The sequence below is a fragment of the Pavona decussata genome, unplaced genomic scaffold (assembly GCF_977016875.1).
Source record: "Pavona decussata unplaced genomic scaffold, jaPavDecu1.1 SCAFFOLD_93, whole genome shotgun sequence".
NCBI lineage: Eukaryota > Metazoa > Cnidaria > Anthozoa > Scleractinia > Agariciidae > Pavona > Pavona decussata.
The window spans coordinates 2224688-2239134 of NW_028145510.1; the positions used below are offsets into that span (position 1 = coordinate 2224688).

General features: G+C 39.3%; 2 protein-coding genes across 3 annotated transcripts; both read right to left on the reverse strand.

Moving 5' to 3' along the window:
- Window positions 1–1006: 1006 nt before the first annotated feature.
- LOC146473570 (cytosolic iron-sulfur assembly component 2B-like) lies at window positions 1007–6943 on the reverse strand. The gene is made up of 4 exons (XM_085118300.1): window positions 6790–6943; window positions 4578–4781; window positions 3367–3412; window positions 1007–1995 (listed from the first exon to the last, which is right to left on the reverse strand). The coding sequence occupies exons 1-4, from the start codon at window positions 6910–6912 to the stop codon at window positions 1898–1900; spliced, it is 471 nt and encodes a 156-aa protein (XP_084974426.1). The 5' UTR covers window positions 6913–6943; the 3' UTR covers window positions 1007–1897.
- Window positions 6944–11006: 4063 nt separating this feature from the next.
- On the reverse strand, window positions 11007–14238 carry LOC146473571 (uncharacterized). 2 transcript variants are annotated; one of them, XM_085118398.1, is made up of 2 exons: window positions 13559–14238; window positions 11007–12811 (listed from the first exon to the last, which is right to left on the reverse strand). In XM_085118398.1, exon 2 carries the CDS (start codon window positions 12559–12561, stop codon window positions 11485–11487), a length of 1077 nt encoding a protein of 358 aa, XP_084974524.1. In that variant the 5' UTR covers window positions 12562–12811; window positions 13559–14238; the 3' UTR covers window positions 11007–11484. The 2 variants fall into 2 exon arrangements, with proteins under 2 accessions (XP_084974524.1, XP_084974525.1); XM_085118399.1 differs by having other exon boundaries at window positions 13555–14238.
- Window positions 14239–14447: the final 209 nt, after the last annotated feature.

A 14447-nucleotide genomic window follows, 5' to 3' on the forward strand; every position in this document is an offset into this window, starting at 1 on the left:
CTGTCATTTTTAATAGCAGTACTTTAATATCCAGGTGTGTAGGAGGGGGGGTTCGAAATAATCGCGGAAGAAAAAGCACAATGAGGAGGTTGAACAACTACATGAGGTGTACCATGCGAGAGAGCAGAATGTCCGCCCTGGTTCTAATGCATATCAAATATGATATGCCTGTCAATCTTGACGAGATAGTCAATTTGTTCGAAGGCCTACACCCGAGAATGATGCAGTTTACCAGCTTGGTGTATGACTATCAGCAGATCGAATAGCTATCAGAACTCGACAGGGCGCGGAATGTACATTGAACTTTCTTGTTTAAGTTGAAACAATTATGCCGTAGAAATGTTGAATATAGCTCACAAAGCTGCTGTAAAACAAATTTGTGATTTGCCTAAAATGGGTCTCAAGATTTGGGGCTCAACAAACACCCCTATCTAACCCTTGCCTACGCGCCTGATATCTGTGTGTCCACTGTTTTTTTTCTGTTTAATATGACTGGTAATCGTTGATTGGTATGCTTCGATCTGTATTTTGTTAGTCAGATCTGTACGTGTATTAATAATTATTGTTTCTACTCGAAGGGGAGTAATTTCACGTTAACCATTTGCTTGATTAATTTTTATAGTTCCTTTGAGAATCTAAATGGAAATTTAGGGTTTGCCGTTGCCGTAAACGTGTTGCTATCTATAAAACGTTTTTTTTAAACAAGAGAAATCTTTACCTAAGCAGAGAACGGTAACTTTTTAATAGTACTGTAAAGAAATCACAGTAACAATAATTTTACGTTTAATTATAAGCAGTACATAAGCGGTTTGTTAAAGTTAGGAGTATGATTTGTTTCTGGTTAGGAGGGAGGGAAGGGGGGTCATCAGAAAAAAATAGTTTCTGCTTGGGGGACGCCATGTGGAAAAAAATTGCATGCTAGGGGGGGTCATACAGTTTCGTAGTGGCAATTAACCAAATCCCACCAGCCCCCCCCCCCCCCCCCCCCCCCAATGCTCATAAAAAATAAAGGGTCCCTAATACAGAGGTATTTTTGCGCAGTTTAATTGACTATTCCGGTTTAAGCAGATCTTAGCAAGGGCTACTGGAATCCATAAAGAAAACTGAGGATAACCACACATTTATTAGAGATAACTAAGCAACAATAACAATTATTGTTGCTTATTCTAAAAAGCACTAAAACTAATTGAAGGTTAATTATCTCTGAAAAATGTACGGTTATCCCCGATTTTCTTTATGGATACCAAGAGTACTTGCTAAGTTCTGCTTTCTCCGTATAGTTTGAAACCATGCAAAACTATCCCTATATTAGTAACCACCACCCATAGGTGCGCAGAATGTATGCACAGTAACAAAAGTAGGCACCGTCCAAGTTAAAAAAAAATTATTACCTTATTAGGATAGTGATTTCTAAAAAATACCCATCGGACCCTCCTCCAAAAAAACTACCATGGTTCACTTGTACCCCCTCCATTGACACCATTGATAGCATGTATTGAACAAGGATGCATAACATGTTGAAGACTTGAACATTCTGCCTGGATTCCTTGTCACTGATATCCAGACGACACATTTTGAAGAACTTGAAAGGCACATGTCGACATGCACCAGTTGAGTTTGTCCACATTACCTATTCTTGCCTCAAATGTCACGATAATCAATCAAACAGTTTCCTGTCATTATTTTACGGCGCTTTGTTTTATGGAAATCCAACTATTGCTGTTGGTTTGCATACGGGTTCACATGTAGAATTGTTCTAATTGACGACTCACAAGTGACCATCTCCCTTGCTACCATGAGTGCCAAAAGTTGAAAGCTTATTGACAACACCTAGCCCCACATTGTTACCAGCAAGCGCCTGCAAGATGAAATCCAGATGTGTTGTATTCCATGGACTTTAATGTCGCACTGCGAGGCACTGGTTCACAACTTCTAACAAATGGGTGTTTTCCAAAGCTGCAGCAACTCGTTCCTTGTCAGCCAACTGTTTGTTTACTGCAGAGCAAACAGAAAAATTAAAGCCATTTTTGCATTATTTCATTTAATTAATCAAAAGACTTGGGGCAAGAGTGGCACTTAAGTGGCCTGATGATTGTACTTAATTTGCAGGGCTAAAGTCCTTTTTTATGTGATTTGCTCAAGCTAATGAAAAAGTAATAAAAAATGAAGCTGCTGACAATTCCTTAAATACAAGCCTTTACATCAAAAACTAAATATATGGTACTATACTGTATGCATGAGATCCAGTCAGCATACCAAATCAAGCCTATTTGGAGCAATTTGGATTCCAAGCTTAAATACGCACAAACTATGTTTGAAAAGACATTTTAAGTATTGTTTCATAACAATAGTCTATTGTTATGAAACAATAGACTATTGTTATGAAACAATACTTAGGATACATCTTAACTTTATAGGAGAGCTTTGTGAATCTGACCCCTGATTGACATCAGCTGAGTCCACTGTATCACCCCTGGACCCAACCCATGAACAAAACTCAGGTCGACACTGTGGGGTGTTACAGCCCGCAGGGTATATTACACCCTCTGTGGTTCTTCTGCATCCACAATGGAGACAGGAAAAACTGTAAGTTATAAGGTCATCCAAGACACTTGAGAATCTAACCAATTGCAGACACCATCTTCCATCCTTTGGATGGTGCCTACTTTTGTTACTGCGTATACCTTCTGCGCATCTCGAGATACTCGGGTTTCTTAAGGGTGGTGCCTACTAATACAGGGATATTTTTGTGCAGTTCAAAACTATGCGGAGAAAGCAGAACTTAGCAAGTGCTCTTGATATCCAAAAAGAAAATTTCAGGTAACCATGCATTTTTTCAGAGCCAATAAAGTTTCAAATTATTTAAAAAAAAAGCCATACACTGCTTTGTATTTTACTGTTTTTTTTTAGAATAACTTGCTTAATTATCCCTAAAAAAAATGCATGGTTACCCCCAATTTCCTCTTTGGGTTTCAATAGCCCTTGCTAAGATCTGCTATCACCACATAGTCATAAACCACACAAAAATACTTCAGTCGTTATTAGTAGGCACTGTCCTTAAGAGTGTGGGTGTTGGTTTAGTTGGGGTCTAAAAACCTGCAACCTCTGCCCTGTGGTCTAACACTTTAACAACTGGGATAACCAGACAGTGATACATTTTCAAAAATTAAAAGCCATACTCAATCAGGAATCACAAAATAAATGTAGATGGAAGATTCTGTAACCATAAACAAAATGACAAGACATTGATTGGTAACCATAGCCCACTGTTTAAATTTCAAACAAGAATGTTGTAAATAAGAACAAATACGCCCTTTTAACACCACAAAATAATATTTATAATAGATTATTATAAACCACAAGTACCTGCATCTTCTGATGCATGACTTCCTGGAGTTATGTTTACATCAACCTGTGAAAGCAAATTAATAATACCAAATTCTATTTGGCTTGCATTCTACATGTACATGTACATGTACATGTACTGTATTAATTAAACATAAATTCAGCCTAAAATATGCTCGGATATTAATACCATTTTGTCTGTTCAAACAGTAGTAAAGACTTTTCCCCAAGTGAAGCTCAAGGATAACTGCAGATTACCAGCTAATAAACAATAGGCTCTCTCTCTCTAATTTCTCACAAATTTCCAGCAAGGAGTGTCTGACACAATTCTTTGTGAGATCAAATGAATTGGTTAATAATTTATTTTTTTCTCTCTGATTTCGCACAAATTTCCAGCAAGGAGTGTCTGACACAATTCTTTGTGAGATCAAATGAATTGGTTAATTTATTTTTTGCAGTATCTCACTAATTCTTTACATGGTATGAAGTCTTTTGACAAGAAGAATGTCCTTGTCATTTTTTCACTGTTTTTGCTTCATTTTCGCGAAATTAACGGGGCCAAAAAATCAAGTCAGCACAAAAAAGAAAGAAAGCGAAAAAAACCAACAGAATGACATTCTTGGCCTTAGCTTCCACGAATCTCCTGTAGCTCAGTAGTACTCACTGAAGATCTAATTGTACACTAGGTAATTGAAAGGTCTTAGGTTCGACTCCTGATAGGAGCACTTGGATTTCTTTTTACCTAGTATGCCTGTGTCATTCACTGAATAATATACATCATTCTGACATTCTTCATGTCAAAACAAGTCTGTATGTAAAGAATTAGCAAGATCCTGCAAAAAAAAATTCACCAAAAAAGCAACATATACCCCCTTTGTGGAAATCCCTTCAAATGTTCCTTATCATATGCACCATTAAGATAACATTACTGTTGACAGATTGATTAAAGAAGACTCATTTAATGTCAATAAATTGAGGACAGCTGGCATCTCATTAAATAAACATATCAGGCATTTTTTCCTTTATCTCAACTGACACAGAAAATGGGGGTTGAAAAAACAGGAACATTAATTAGCTATGAGAATGATGTATTATTCAGTAATCACTAATGATACAGGCAAACTCGGAAAAATAAATTCTGAGTACTCCCATCAGGAGTTGATCGTAAGACCTTCCCATTACTAGTTCCAGCTAGCTGCAGGTTTTAAGCATCTCTGTAGTATGTATAATACCTTGAATCTGTCAGGTAGTGACCTCAGAAGCTGTACACGTATTGCTAATCCAATGAGTGTAGCCATGCTACAGTGTGGTATCGTTGGCGTGAACTGTACTTTGACATAATCATTGTCATCATCAACTACCACTAACGACTGCTCAACCACATTTAACTGTTCCAGTGTAAGAGGGTGCTCGGGATCATTAATAGAACGAATCAGATGTTTGCTAGTCAAGGAAAACTGTTTACTGTTAACTGTACCTTCTCAAGTAACGTGTTTTAATTGTGTTCTATTAGATACTATTTGTTTTGTAACTTACTGTAGATCCTGCTGGTGTGTGGGCGTGGGAGTGGTCTCTGAACATAATTTGTTATTTTAGCTAGGTATTCTAAATTTTAAATAATTAATTTATTAAGATCATCTGGATGAGTGTAGTCCCGAGGAGGACTGTTTGCAGTGACATTAGCAAAGACATGTATGTGACTATGTTCACTCTGTACATTTGCTAATTGCTGTTTACAGTTTCTCAGTAAAGTCGAGTAGCTAAATTGCATTAGCATCAAAGACCAGAATAATTAATTTTTGTAATAACTATTTGCACTATTCTAACCAAAGTACTCATTTTTTTCAAGAAAACGTAACTGCAAATCCCCCATTTGTCATTTGCCGTAGACATGATTCTAAATTTCTCTATTGACTGATGTTTCGATACCCTGAGTGGAGGAAACCACAAGTTTGCAGTCCTTCTTAGGATTTGGCCTGTGTACATCTGCCTCCGATACTAAAACAACATTTCTGAATGTAGGAGGCAGACATACACAGGTTCTACTCAGGGGTATGTTACCCAGATGATGGTAATTTAGTGTAAAACTTATAATATGACTATACGGTGAAAGTAATTTTATAACAGGTTTCGCTAAGTTTTAAATCTCAAATTGGGGCAGTGCTCTTGAGGTAAATAGCAACTCAGAGTGAGGTAGCCATGCACTTTAGTGGCTCAGGGTGTCCTTGTGAAAGTGGCACTGGCACATTCTACAGTTTATAGCCAATATTTTTTTTCAGTGTGCGACTGGGGGTTAACAAGCATAGCACTCAACCATATATAAGCTTAAGCTTAAACTAGTACTAATAGGGAGTTTACGCAAAAAGATGGCTGATATGGACAATGGTGGGATGGCAAATTGTCCTTGTGTGACCAACGTGACTCTAGATTGTAACATTCCTACCACTCGTGGTTTTCGCGTTGTAACAGATGTGAGAACAGCAGTTTTAGGCCCCATTTACATGGAGAAAAGTTGTCCCGGGAAAGAGGGTCACACTCCCAGCCGAGTCAACTTCAGCGAGCATTTATATGAGAAAAAAGTTGACCCCTTTGCCCAAGCCAACACACTCACACATACTCTGATTGTCTCGCCTTGATGGAGTTGACTCGGCTAGGTGAGCCAAAGTGTTTATATGGAGAGAAGTTGGCCGGGCTAGGAGGGTGAGCCTACCATCGAAAAAGAGGTGACCCGGCTAGGCGGGTCACCCTCCCAGCCAGCCAACTTTTTTGTTTTTCATGTAAACGGTTCGCCAAGTTTATAAGGAAACATAGGAAAAGTTGGCTCCCCTAGGGTAGCTTGGGTAGGCAGGCGACCCTTTTACCCGCGACAACTTTTTTCAATAAACGGGGCCTTACTCGAAAATTGCCTACAAATGTGAAGGTACTAAGAAGCCATGTTGGTCATGCAGCGATAATTCACGGTCCCCTTCCGTCAGCTGTCCTGTTGCGTAAGTTCACTAATCAAAGATTGGGGAGTGCGTTTGATGATCTTGATTCAAGGCATGTCATCCGCCCCAGCAAAATCTGCCGTGGGAATCCGATGTCAGATACGAGACCCAAGGTTCATTGATTTATTACATGTCCCAAACAATCTTGACTCTGAGCGCAATCAGGAGGGCGTTAAAACTTTCTACGTTGAACGCAAAGAATGTAAAAGCTACTAAGCTGTAGTATGAAGTGGTTGTTCCCAAAATCGATAGAAATCGATACCAACGTTAAATATTTCTTGATTCTCGATTTGATCGATTGTTTTGCTGTATTGATTGATTATTATTGCATGATATCGAGTAATATCGATTAATCAATTATCTTTTCGATGACCGTGTAATGACCTAGCAAAACCAAACCCATATTAAACCTTGGCGTGACTAAACCAATTTCCACACAACACTGCTCAAAAAGGATATCAAAGACTTCCCGTTCATCTATCTTGTCAACTACATCATCATCTTCTTCCTCGGGTAGTATTGCACGCTCTTGTTTTGCTTGAAAGATAGTCGGGTTTGCATTCTCCAAACTGGTCGCCATTTTGTTTCTTGTTATGGCCGCTGTTATCTCGCCCCAGTTCTCCTTAGCTGCGCAGGTCACGCCTGTTTGATTTTGTGTTTTACAGTGCAGAAAGTAATGCTATATTGAACTATTTATCGTTGGATTTGGGGTATAATCAGTGAAGGATTCATTTAAAGCTATTTTGCACCGTTATTGAGGTATGTGGAAGAATTTTGTTTTGTTTGTTGTCTAGAAATATCAAATAACTCGTAATTTGGCGCGAAATGACGTCGATCAAGGACAAGAACTAGAACTATCCATTTCAGTTCTTTTCACAATGGCAACTGACGACGCAATCCTAGGCTCAACTATTCTTATTTTGCCATTTAATGTTAGTCACCCTAAATCGGACGTTGATACTTCGTTTCAGTCCTTTTTTCCCCCTATTTTGCGGCGATTTGGGATAATAGGCCTTGTCACGGTTTTCGACGCCATTTTGACGGGAAACAGGGAAACAGGCTTGAAATAACAGTGTTTGTATGGAAATCTGATGTCAAATAATTTTCATAGAACATCGCTTCTGAAAAATTCATGAATTGGAAACTTTTGGCACTAGAAAAAGGATTTTAAGAACAAAATTGGAGGGATGTAGCTGTGACAGAAAGCACCCAGTCGTGTTTTGAACTTTCCATACATTTGTCTGTATAGCGAACCAGCCGTGAGCTGCTACTAAAAATAGTTCGCGGGATAAAATACAGAGAAATGTATGGAAAGTTCAAAACACGACTGGACGCTTTTTGTCACAGCTACATCCCTCCAATTTTGTTCTTAAAATCCTTTTCCTAGTGCCAAAAGTTTCCAATTCATGAATTTTTCAGAAGCGATGTTTTATGAAAATTATTTGACATCGGATTTCCGTACAAACACTGTTATTTCAAGCCTGTTTGCCTACCCGTCAAAATGGCGTCGAAAACCGTGATAAGGCCTATTAAAATTAAAGAAATGCGGTGAAAAACAATAGGAAAGTTGTGTTGTTTGAGATCCTGTCAACGTAATTTCACAATTCAGTTCTATTTCTAAAATTACCTTACAGCAGTCATTCTTCAATTTTTAGTAAGATTACAAACCTATCATGATCAGGCAACACACACAACTTAAAGCTGAAAGACAGCCCCAAAATTGAACAGTTAGTGAGCAGTAACTTAAGGTTACTTATAGGGGAGAAAGGTCGAATTTTTCTCAGATAAATTTTTTTTAGATAATTGTTGAAACAAGAAAGGGATGCAAAGTTTCGTGAAAACAGCAGTTAGAAATCTTAAAAAGAACGCGAGCTATCTGAAAAACAAAGTTTTGTAGGAAAAGCGGTGAGCGAGTGAAGGTGTCATAATCCAATTTATGCGGGACTGTGTTGACATATTACGCAGCAAAATTTACCCGCGATCTCGAATTACCGGCAAATTTGCATATATTTATTTACATCGTGTTCATCGCATGTCACGGCGTTGTATGTAAAATTTTACTGTAAAACAGCGTTCCATTTTGGATTCAAGCATTTGCTTAAAAAGTTGTTATGAAGAAAGCAAAACTAGAAAAGTCGCCTTGGGTGAAAGTTAAGAAAAAACCGGGGCCAAAGAAGGTCGAAAAATCATTTGACGAAGCCAAAAAACTTCAGCTGGTGGAGAGCGACAAGGGTTCTTGGTACAAATAGTCAGATTTTCTTTCAAACCCATCCTCGTCGAAAGATATCGGGGCAAGCTGGATAAAAATAACTGCCTCGGCAGCAGAGAAATTCGAGGACGAGAAATCGGATAGTGAAGAGTCGAACATCAGTTTGGAGTCCGAAACAAAGATGCCGGCGACAATCCAGCCACTTTCGCCGTTGTTGACCGGCTGAAAATAAGTAGCGAACCTCAGCGTGCAGCCTCGTGTACTGATAGCGGTGAAAAGTGCGTGTCTCGTGTCAACTCCGCTAGGGCCACCAGTTACATGTTCCACGTCTATCTGCCGTTTTCTTCTTTGTTTTGGTTTCGCCGGTGGCTTTCTCTCGCCAGACTTAACTTTTCCCATAACGAAATTGCTTTACAATATTACAGTAACACTCGATACTTCCGCGGGGAATTTCGATTGTTTTTTTTATCTACAGAACTCCCCAGGGAATGCTTCTTTGTGTTTGATTGGCCGGCGGCGTGAGGGCGTTGACAAGTATTTTAATGAGGGGCGAAAACTCGTAAAATGTTTCAAGGCCAAAAACACAGCTTTTGTTTTTGCGCGAATTCCCCATCTTCAAATGAATTAATAGGGTAATTTATATGTAGATTTGCCAGATTTCAACGAAATTTGGCCAAAATGGTCATCAGATATTAATGCATCAAAGTGTGTCAGGCTTTTACGAAATTCAAAATATTTTTCCCGTGATGTGTTAACATCTGACGCGACTACAAAACTTTTCCATTGTCCATCGTTAGGATGGGTTTTCTCACAAACCAATAGGAATAAAGAAAAAGCCTGACACACTTTGTTAGCCTATTATCTCCTGATTGATATTGTGCAGTCTGTTTGGTTGTGCACCTTTACGTGAGAGTGGGTAATTCAGTTAAGTACACGTCGCTAGTTTTGAGTTTGCAGGCCTCTGAGCGCTTATTTAACCAACAAAATAAGAAAACATTGATATTTTCGCAAACTTCAATTTATCAGCTTTACAGTGATATATAGTTTTCCGTGGTTTTATCGAAAGCAGTGCGCGTACGCTAGATTTCCCTGAAGGCACTCGTGAAACATGGCAGTAACCTTAAAGGTCACTCAATTTTATTATAACATGGGATTAGATTAGAACAGTCAAGACCTAAAAATGTGTGGTCTTTGAATTCTTTGTTTTTGCTTGTTAAAAAAAATCAGGCAATTGGATATCAAATTGGACAACTGTTATTGTCTGATAATTAGCATCCAACTTTGTATGTTCATCCAATGATGTTGCCTGGCCAGTTTAAATTTAGATAGTCCACACACATCATTTGCAGCACGGCAAAGTCAAATCTATAAAAATTAATGTATTTAAACTGGTAAATGGTGGGAAAGGTTATTATAGTCACACATGAGCCACAGATAATACACATGTGTGGACCTTAACTAGGTTTCTGTAGCATATAGCAACTCAGAGTATTTTGTTATAAGTCCCCCCTGAATGGGGTGCTTTGTCATTCACAAGGTTTCCCCAGAAGCTTGTTGTCATATGGAGCACAGGTGTATGCTCAGTGTACATGTTGGAGGCTATGTCTCAAACAGTACCAGCTTTCAGGTCTGATGTTCAACACACTAGCTAAGACAACATCGTCTCCTCACAGTTCATTTATTAACTCATGGTTAAATAATTTTTTTACACCAGTTTTTTATTTGGGCACCCAATAATGTTTAGGATTAAGGTAAAATTTGAACTGAGGTTTTACTTATTTAATAATCAATATATAATTTAATTAATATGACCCAGCTACATATATATTTTAATACAAAAAAATTCAACACATGGCTTACTCTCTTCTGAATTCAGGTCTGCAAGATACCATCTAAGATCATTCAACAACTTCTAGAGTCAATGCTGGCTGATTGAGTCAAAACTCTTGAGGCATATTGAATCTGAGTTAATTAAAGTTTTTGGTTATATTTAGTATGATACATAAAGTGTGGCGCTTAAAACTTAAGTCAAGCAATATCAGCTGATATCAACCTTAGTGACTTTGAGCCCATAATGTTGAATGTTTTTAGAAGAGGGTTGGAGATGTACTTTCATGTACATGTATTTTCCAAACTTTATGGCATGACTTTTTTCCTCATATTTCCAAGAAACTTATTTTTCAACTGATGATGAAGATGCAGCTGGTATTTGCCAGGCCTAATCGCGCTTATTGAACAACCTGAGCTGCCTGTTGTGGGTGCGTCTTCCCAATCAGCCCAATGGGTGTCATCACATTCGCCCACACACCAGGGACAGTTGGGGATGAGACAAGAATACATGCACATCTTAGGTCCAGCACTTGTTAGTTCGCCCTCATGCTGTGAACGAAATATTCAAACCCCTTGGGTTTGAACAATCCTCACTACCTGTAAATGAAAGAAGTAAATCTACTTGCAGAAATGCCATTGGCTCGTGCCCCTTGAAAGACACCGCAGTAAAAGTTTCCTAAATCTAAAAGGTTGTTTCTTTGGAAGCGTCATGTTATTACAGGCAACCTTTGAACAAGATATTGAAGATGCTTATTCTATTTTTACAAACTCGCTGTAGGACCCAGTACCTCTTCCTTAATTACAGAAGTTGTTTGATGCAATATTTTTGAAAGCTTTTGCAATGGTGGAAAAGCAAAATCCCGCGACGAGTTGTATGCAAATTGGTCTCAACCAAAACTCTACTGCGCATATGCTCCAGCCAACATAGTCCCTTTAACCGACCAACTTTTTGCCTTTCACAAACTGGACCTATTCAAGGTTGCCAACGCCTAACTTCGACTCTCTCTAGTCGCAATGGTTTCTAGTAGCCTTTTGAAGAGAACTTTTTCTATGAAGCGATACAAAGCAAACTCGCTGTTGGACCCTGTACCGCTTCCTTTCCTGGGAATCTACTTAATGTTCAAGTACACAAAATTTCTGGAGATCCAATTCCTTTTGACTATCGCATTTTGGAGTTGGTGGAGGGGCCTTTGGTAATTTAAGCATTGAACTGTCAGGTCTTATAGCAATGCCATCTTTCTCGTCAACTTCATTATCACCGGCGTGGCATTCCTGTGGTACATTTCCCGTGGGTATCCTGTGTACATTCTTCTTGTGTGCTTTTCGTGGGCTGAAAGCTTTGATAGCCTTCGGTCGTTCATGTACCTCCCACTGGTACAACACAATTTGCGGAAAAACAACTTCTTCAGCATTTAGCTGTGGCGATTTGGCGGGTAATTCATAGAACTCCTGATTTCTTTGTTCCATAAAGCTGTGAAGATCGCCTTGGATCATTTTGTACGAAAACGCGACTCTTGTCGGAGGACCATGGCGCGCGAAGTAGTGCTCTTGCTGCGCGAAAAGATCAAGGCTTCTCAAACAAACCGCTTGGTTCGCATTAACTGTGCTCAGCTGGTTTATTTTTGCCAGCGTTTTCTCTGCTTCAGAACTCTTTTCTGTTGTGCCCGAATTTCGTTTTTTCTTTTCTGCGCTATCTGATTTTCTTTTACCGTTTGCGCTCAATAATCTTTCTCCGTCCTTCTCGGGTATTCTGTCCAGCGTTGCGCGAAAGGCGTACCGGGACAGGTCAACCTCGGCCGTCACGTGGTCGGCTTCAAGTGATGGTTCATAGATGAGAAAGTTTGCGCTTTTTATATCGCTTGTCCGTTTCGTTTTCTCGGTGGCTTTTTCTCGTGGAGAAAGCCTCATGTTTGCGACGTTTAAAAAGCTGCTTGTTTTAGGAGAGCGGGTTACGGGATAATCCAGTTTAGAGGGCGTACCCGGGCGATGCAACTGTGACTTGTTGGCCAACTTGGGCAGATTTATACCAGGTGACTTAGTTTCGTTAACGCTAACAAGTGTGTGTGGCCATGAAATATCGTGAACATCTTCTACTTGCTCAGGAATGGATTCAAGTGTTTTAAAACGGCGTGACGTCTTTCGAATGTTCGTATTGCCATGTAACAAGGGCAAACAGCTTCGATCGCGCATTTCCTCGTGTTTGTTCTATGCAAACTTCAAGGGGAAATCTGTAACTTATTGTCTACACCTCCACCTTAGAAAAGATCTCAACGAGATGTAGTCGCTTATATAAAACCATCCGGAATGTAACTTGTGAATAGTTCAGTTGTTAATGTGTTCCTTTCAGCTCCTTTAAATCGCACCAGACCTTTGTTCTGGGTGGAGCTTTAGTGTAGCTGCTTTCTTAGGTCAGCCTCCTGATTTACTTGAATCCAACAGGCTGCAATACATAAACAGAAAATTCCTTTTAGCACCCATTGAATACACGTGCGATCTGCTGTTTGCAACTTACATTACTCCAGTTGCAACCAGAGTCTAATGACATCAATCTCGTTGAACTTTGGTAGCTTATTCAAATATGCCCTCTGACACTTTATGATGCTTTCGTTTGGCCAACCTTGTACCATTTCACTTGAAGACCGTAGAAACTAGGCGGCTTACCTTTACAAAGTTCAAATATGAAAAAAAGCAAACTTACCCTTACATATTTCCCACTTATTATCTTGCCGAAGTAAACATGTATGACAGCGCTGTTTTGATGTTTTCGACGTTTTGTACCGATCTATATACTTATCCCGCTGTGAAGTTATAACTTGCAATTAAAAAGTTGAAGCAGGTGATTCTTCATGTTCTCAATTTAAGCGCAAATATTTAGTTTGGTTATTTTTTTTTTTTTTTTTCAGTTTTACTGAGTCCTCCGGCGTAGTCGTGTTATTTTGCTCAAATTATCGAGTGCGTAATTTCAGTGCTGTCGATTCAAATCTTCGGTCGCGTTACAGTTTAACGGCTATCACAATATTCATATGCTACGATAAACCAAAACAACAAAACGTTGTTTTTAATAAAGATCTAAAGATCACTTTCTACTTATTTGCAGTCTTGTCAATTTAACAAGGACTTCAAGTATGAATTGATCCAAACTGTTAACTGGCAGCATGGCATTAAATTGTTTACAGAGCTTACCTACCTCCTACTCGTGTTTGCTTTCCCAAATAGTTTCCTTGCAAACCAAATTGCTTGATGCCGTGCACTCGTCCTGCTGAAGTTCGCTATCGGGCTATTTGCATGACGCCGATACGCCGCAAAATACAATTTAGCTCAATTCACGCTGAGACAATAATTCTCCACTTAATTATTTTGGGTCCGTTTCAAGCCACTCTTATAGGAAAAGCGTCGCGAGCCTCGAAGACCTGTTGTAAATAACTTCCGGCGGAAATTTTCAAGGTTTCTTGAGCTTTGTCAACAACGGCTCTGCTAAGGCGACAAGGAAATTAAGGATTAATTTCCGCGTGCAGATCTTTCAAGGCGCTCTCCCTTTTTTCAGCTTTTCAACGACATCAACATGACTAAAATCAATTTGTTTCCTCGCGCGGGCTAAAATTTGAATTCAGCGTCACCTTAGTTACAATTCTGTGAAGTGAAAAACAAATCATTATGATACGCGTTTTTATTTTGTAGTAGTCATAAATTATGCAGGGCCCTATTGACACAAGTCTAGTGCTGAAAGGGCCACCCTGCTTAAATAAAGATGACTCAGTTGGCTTGACCAACCAGAGTGCGTGTTAAAAACAGCAAGAAGGAAGGAAGGGGCTTGGGTTCGATTCCCGTCGTGAATTCGCGACGCACTGAACGTCACGTCTTCCTTGTTTCACAACGGAGCTTGAAATTTAGACATGAAAACTGCAAAGGACCGCGAACGATAATGCTGTCAGTTGACGTAGGATCTACAAGAGATCTACAAGATTAGATCTCTTGTAGATCCTACGTCAACTGACAGCATTATCGTTCGCGGTCCTTTGCAGTTTTCACGTCTACTTTATTTTTTGGGACCGTAGGTCTTTACAGATCCGATATGC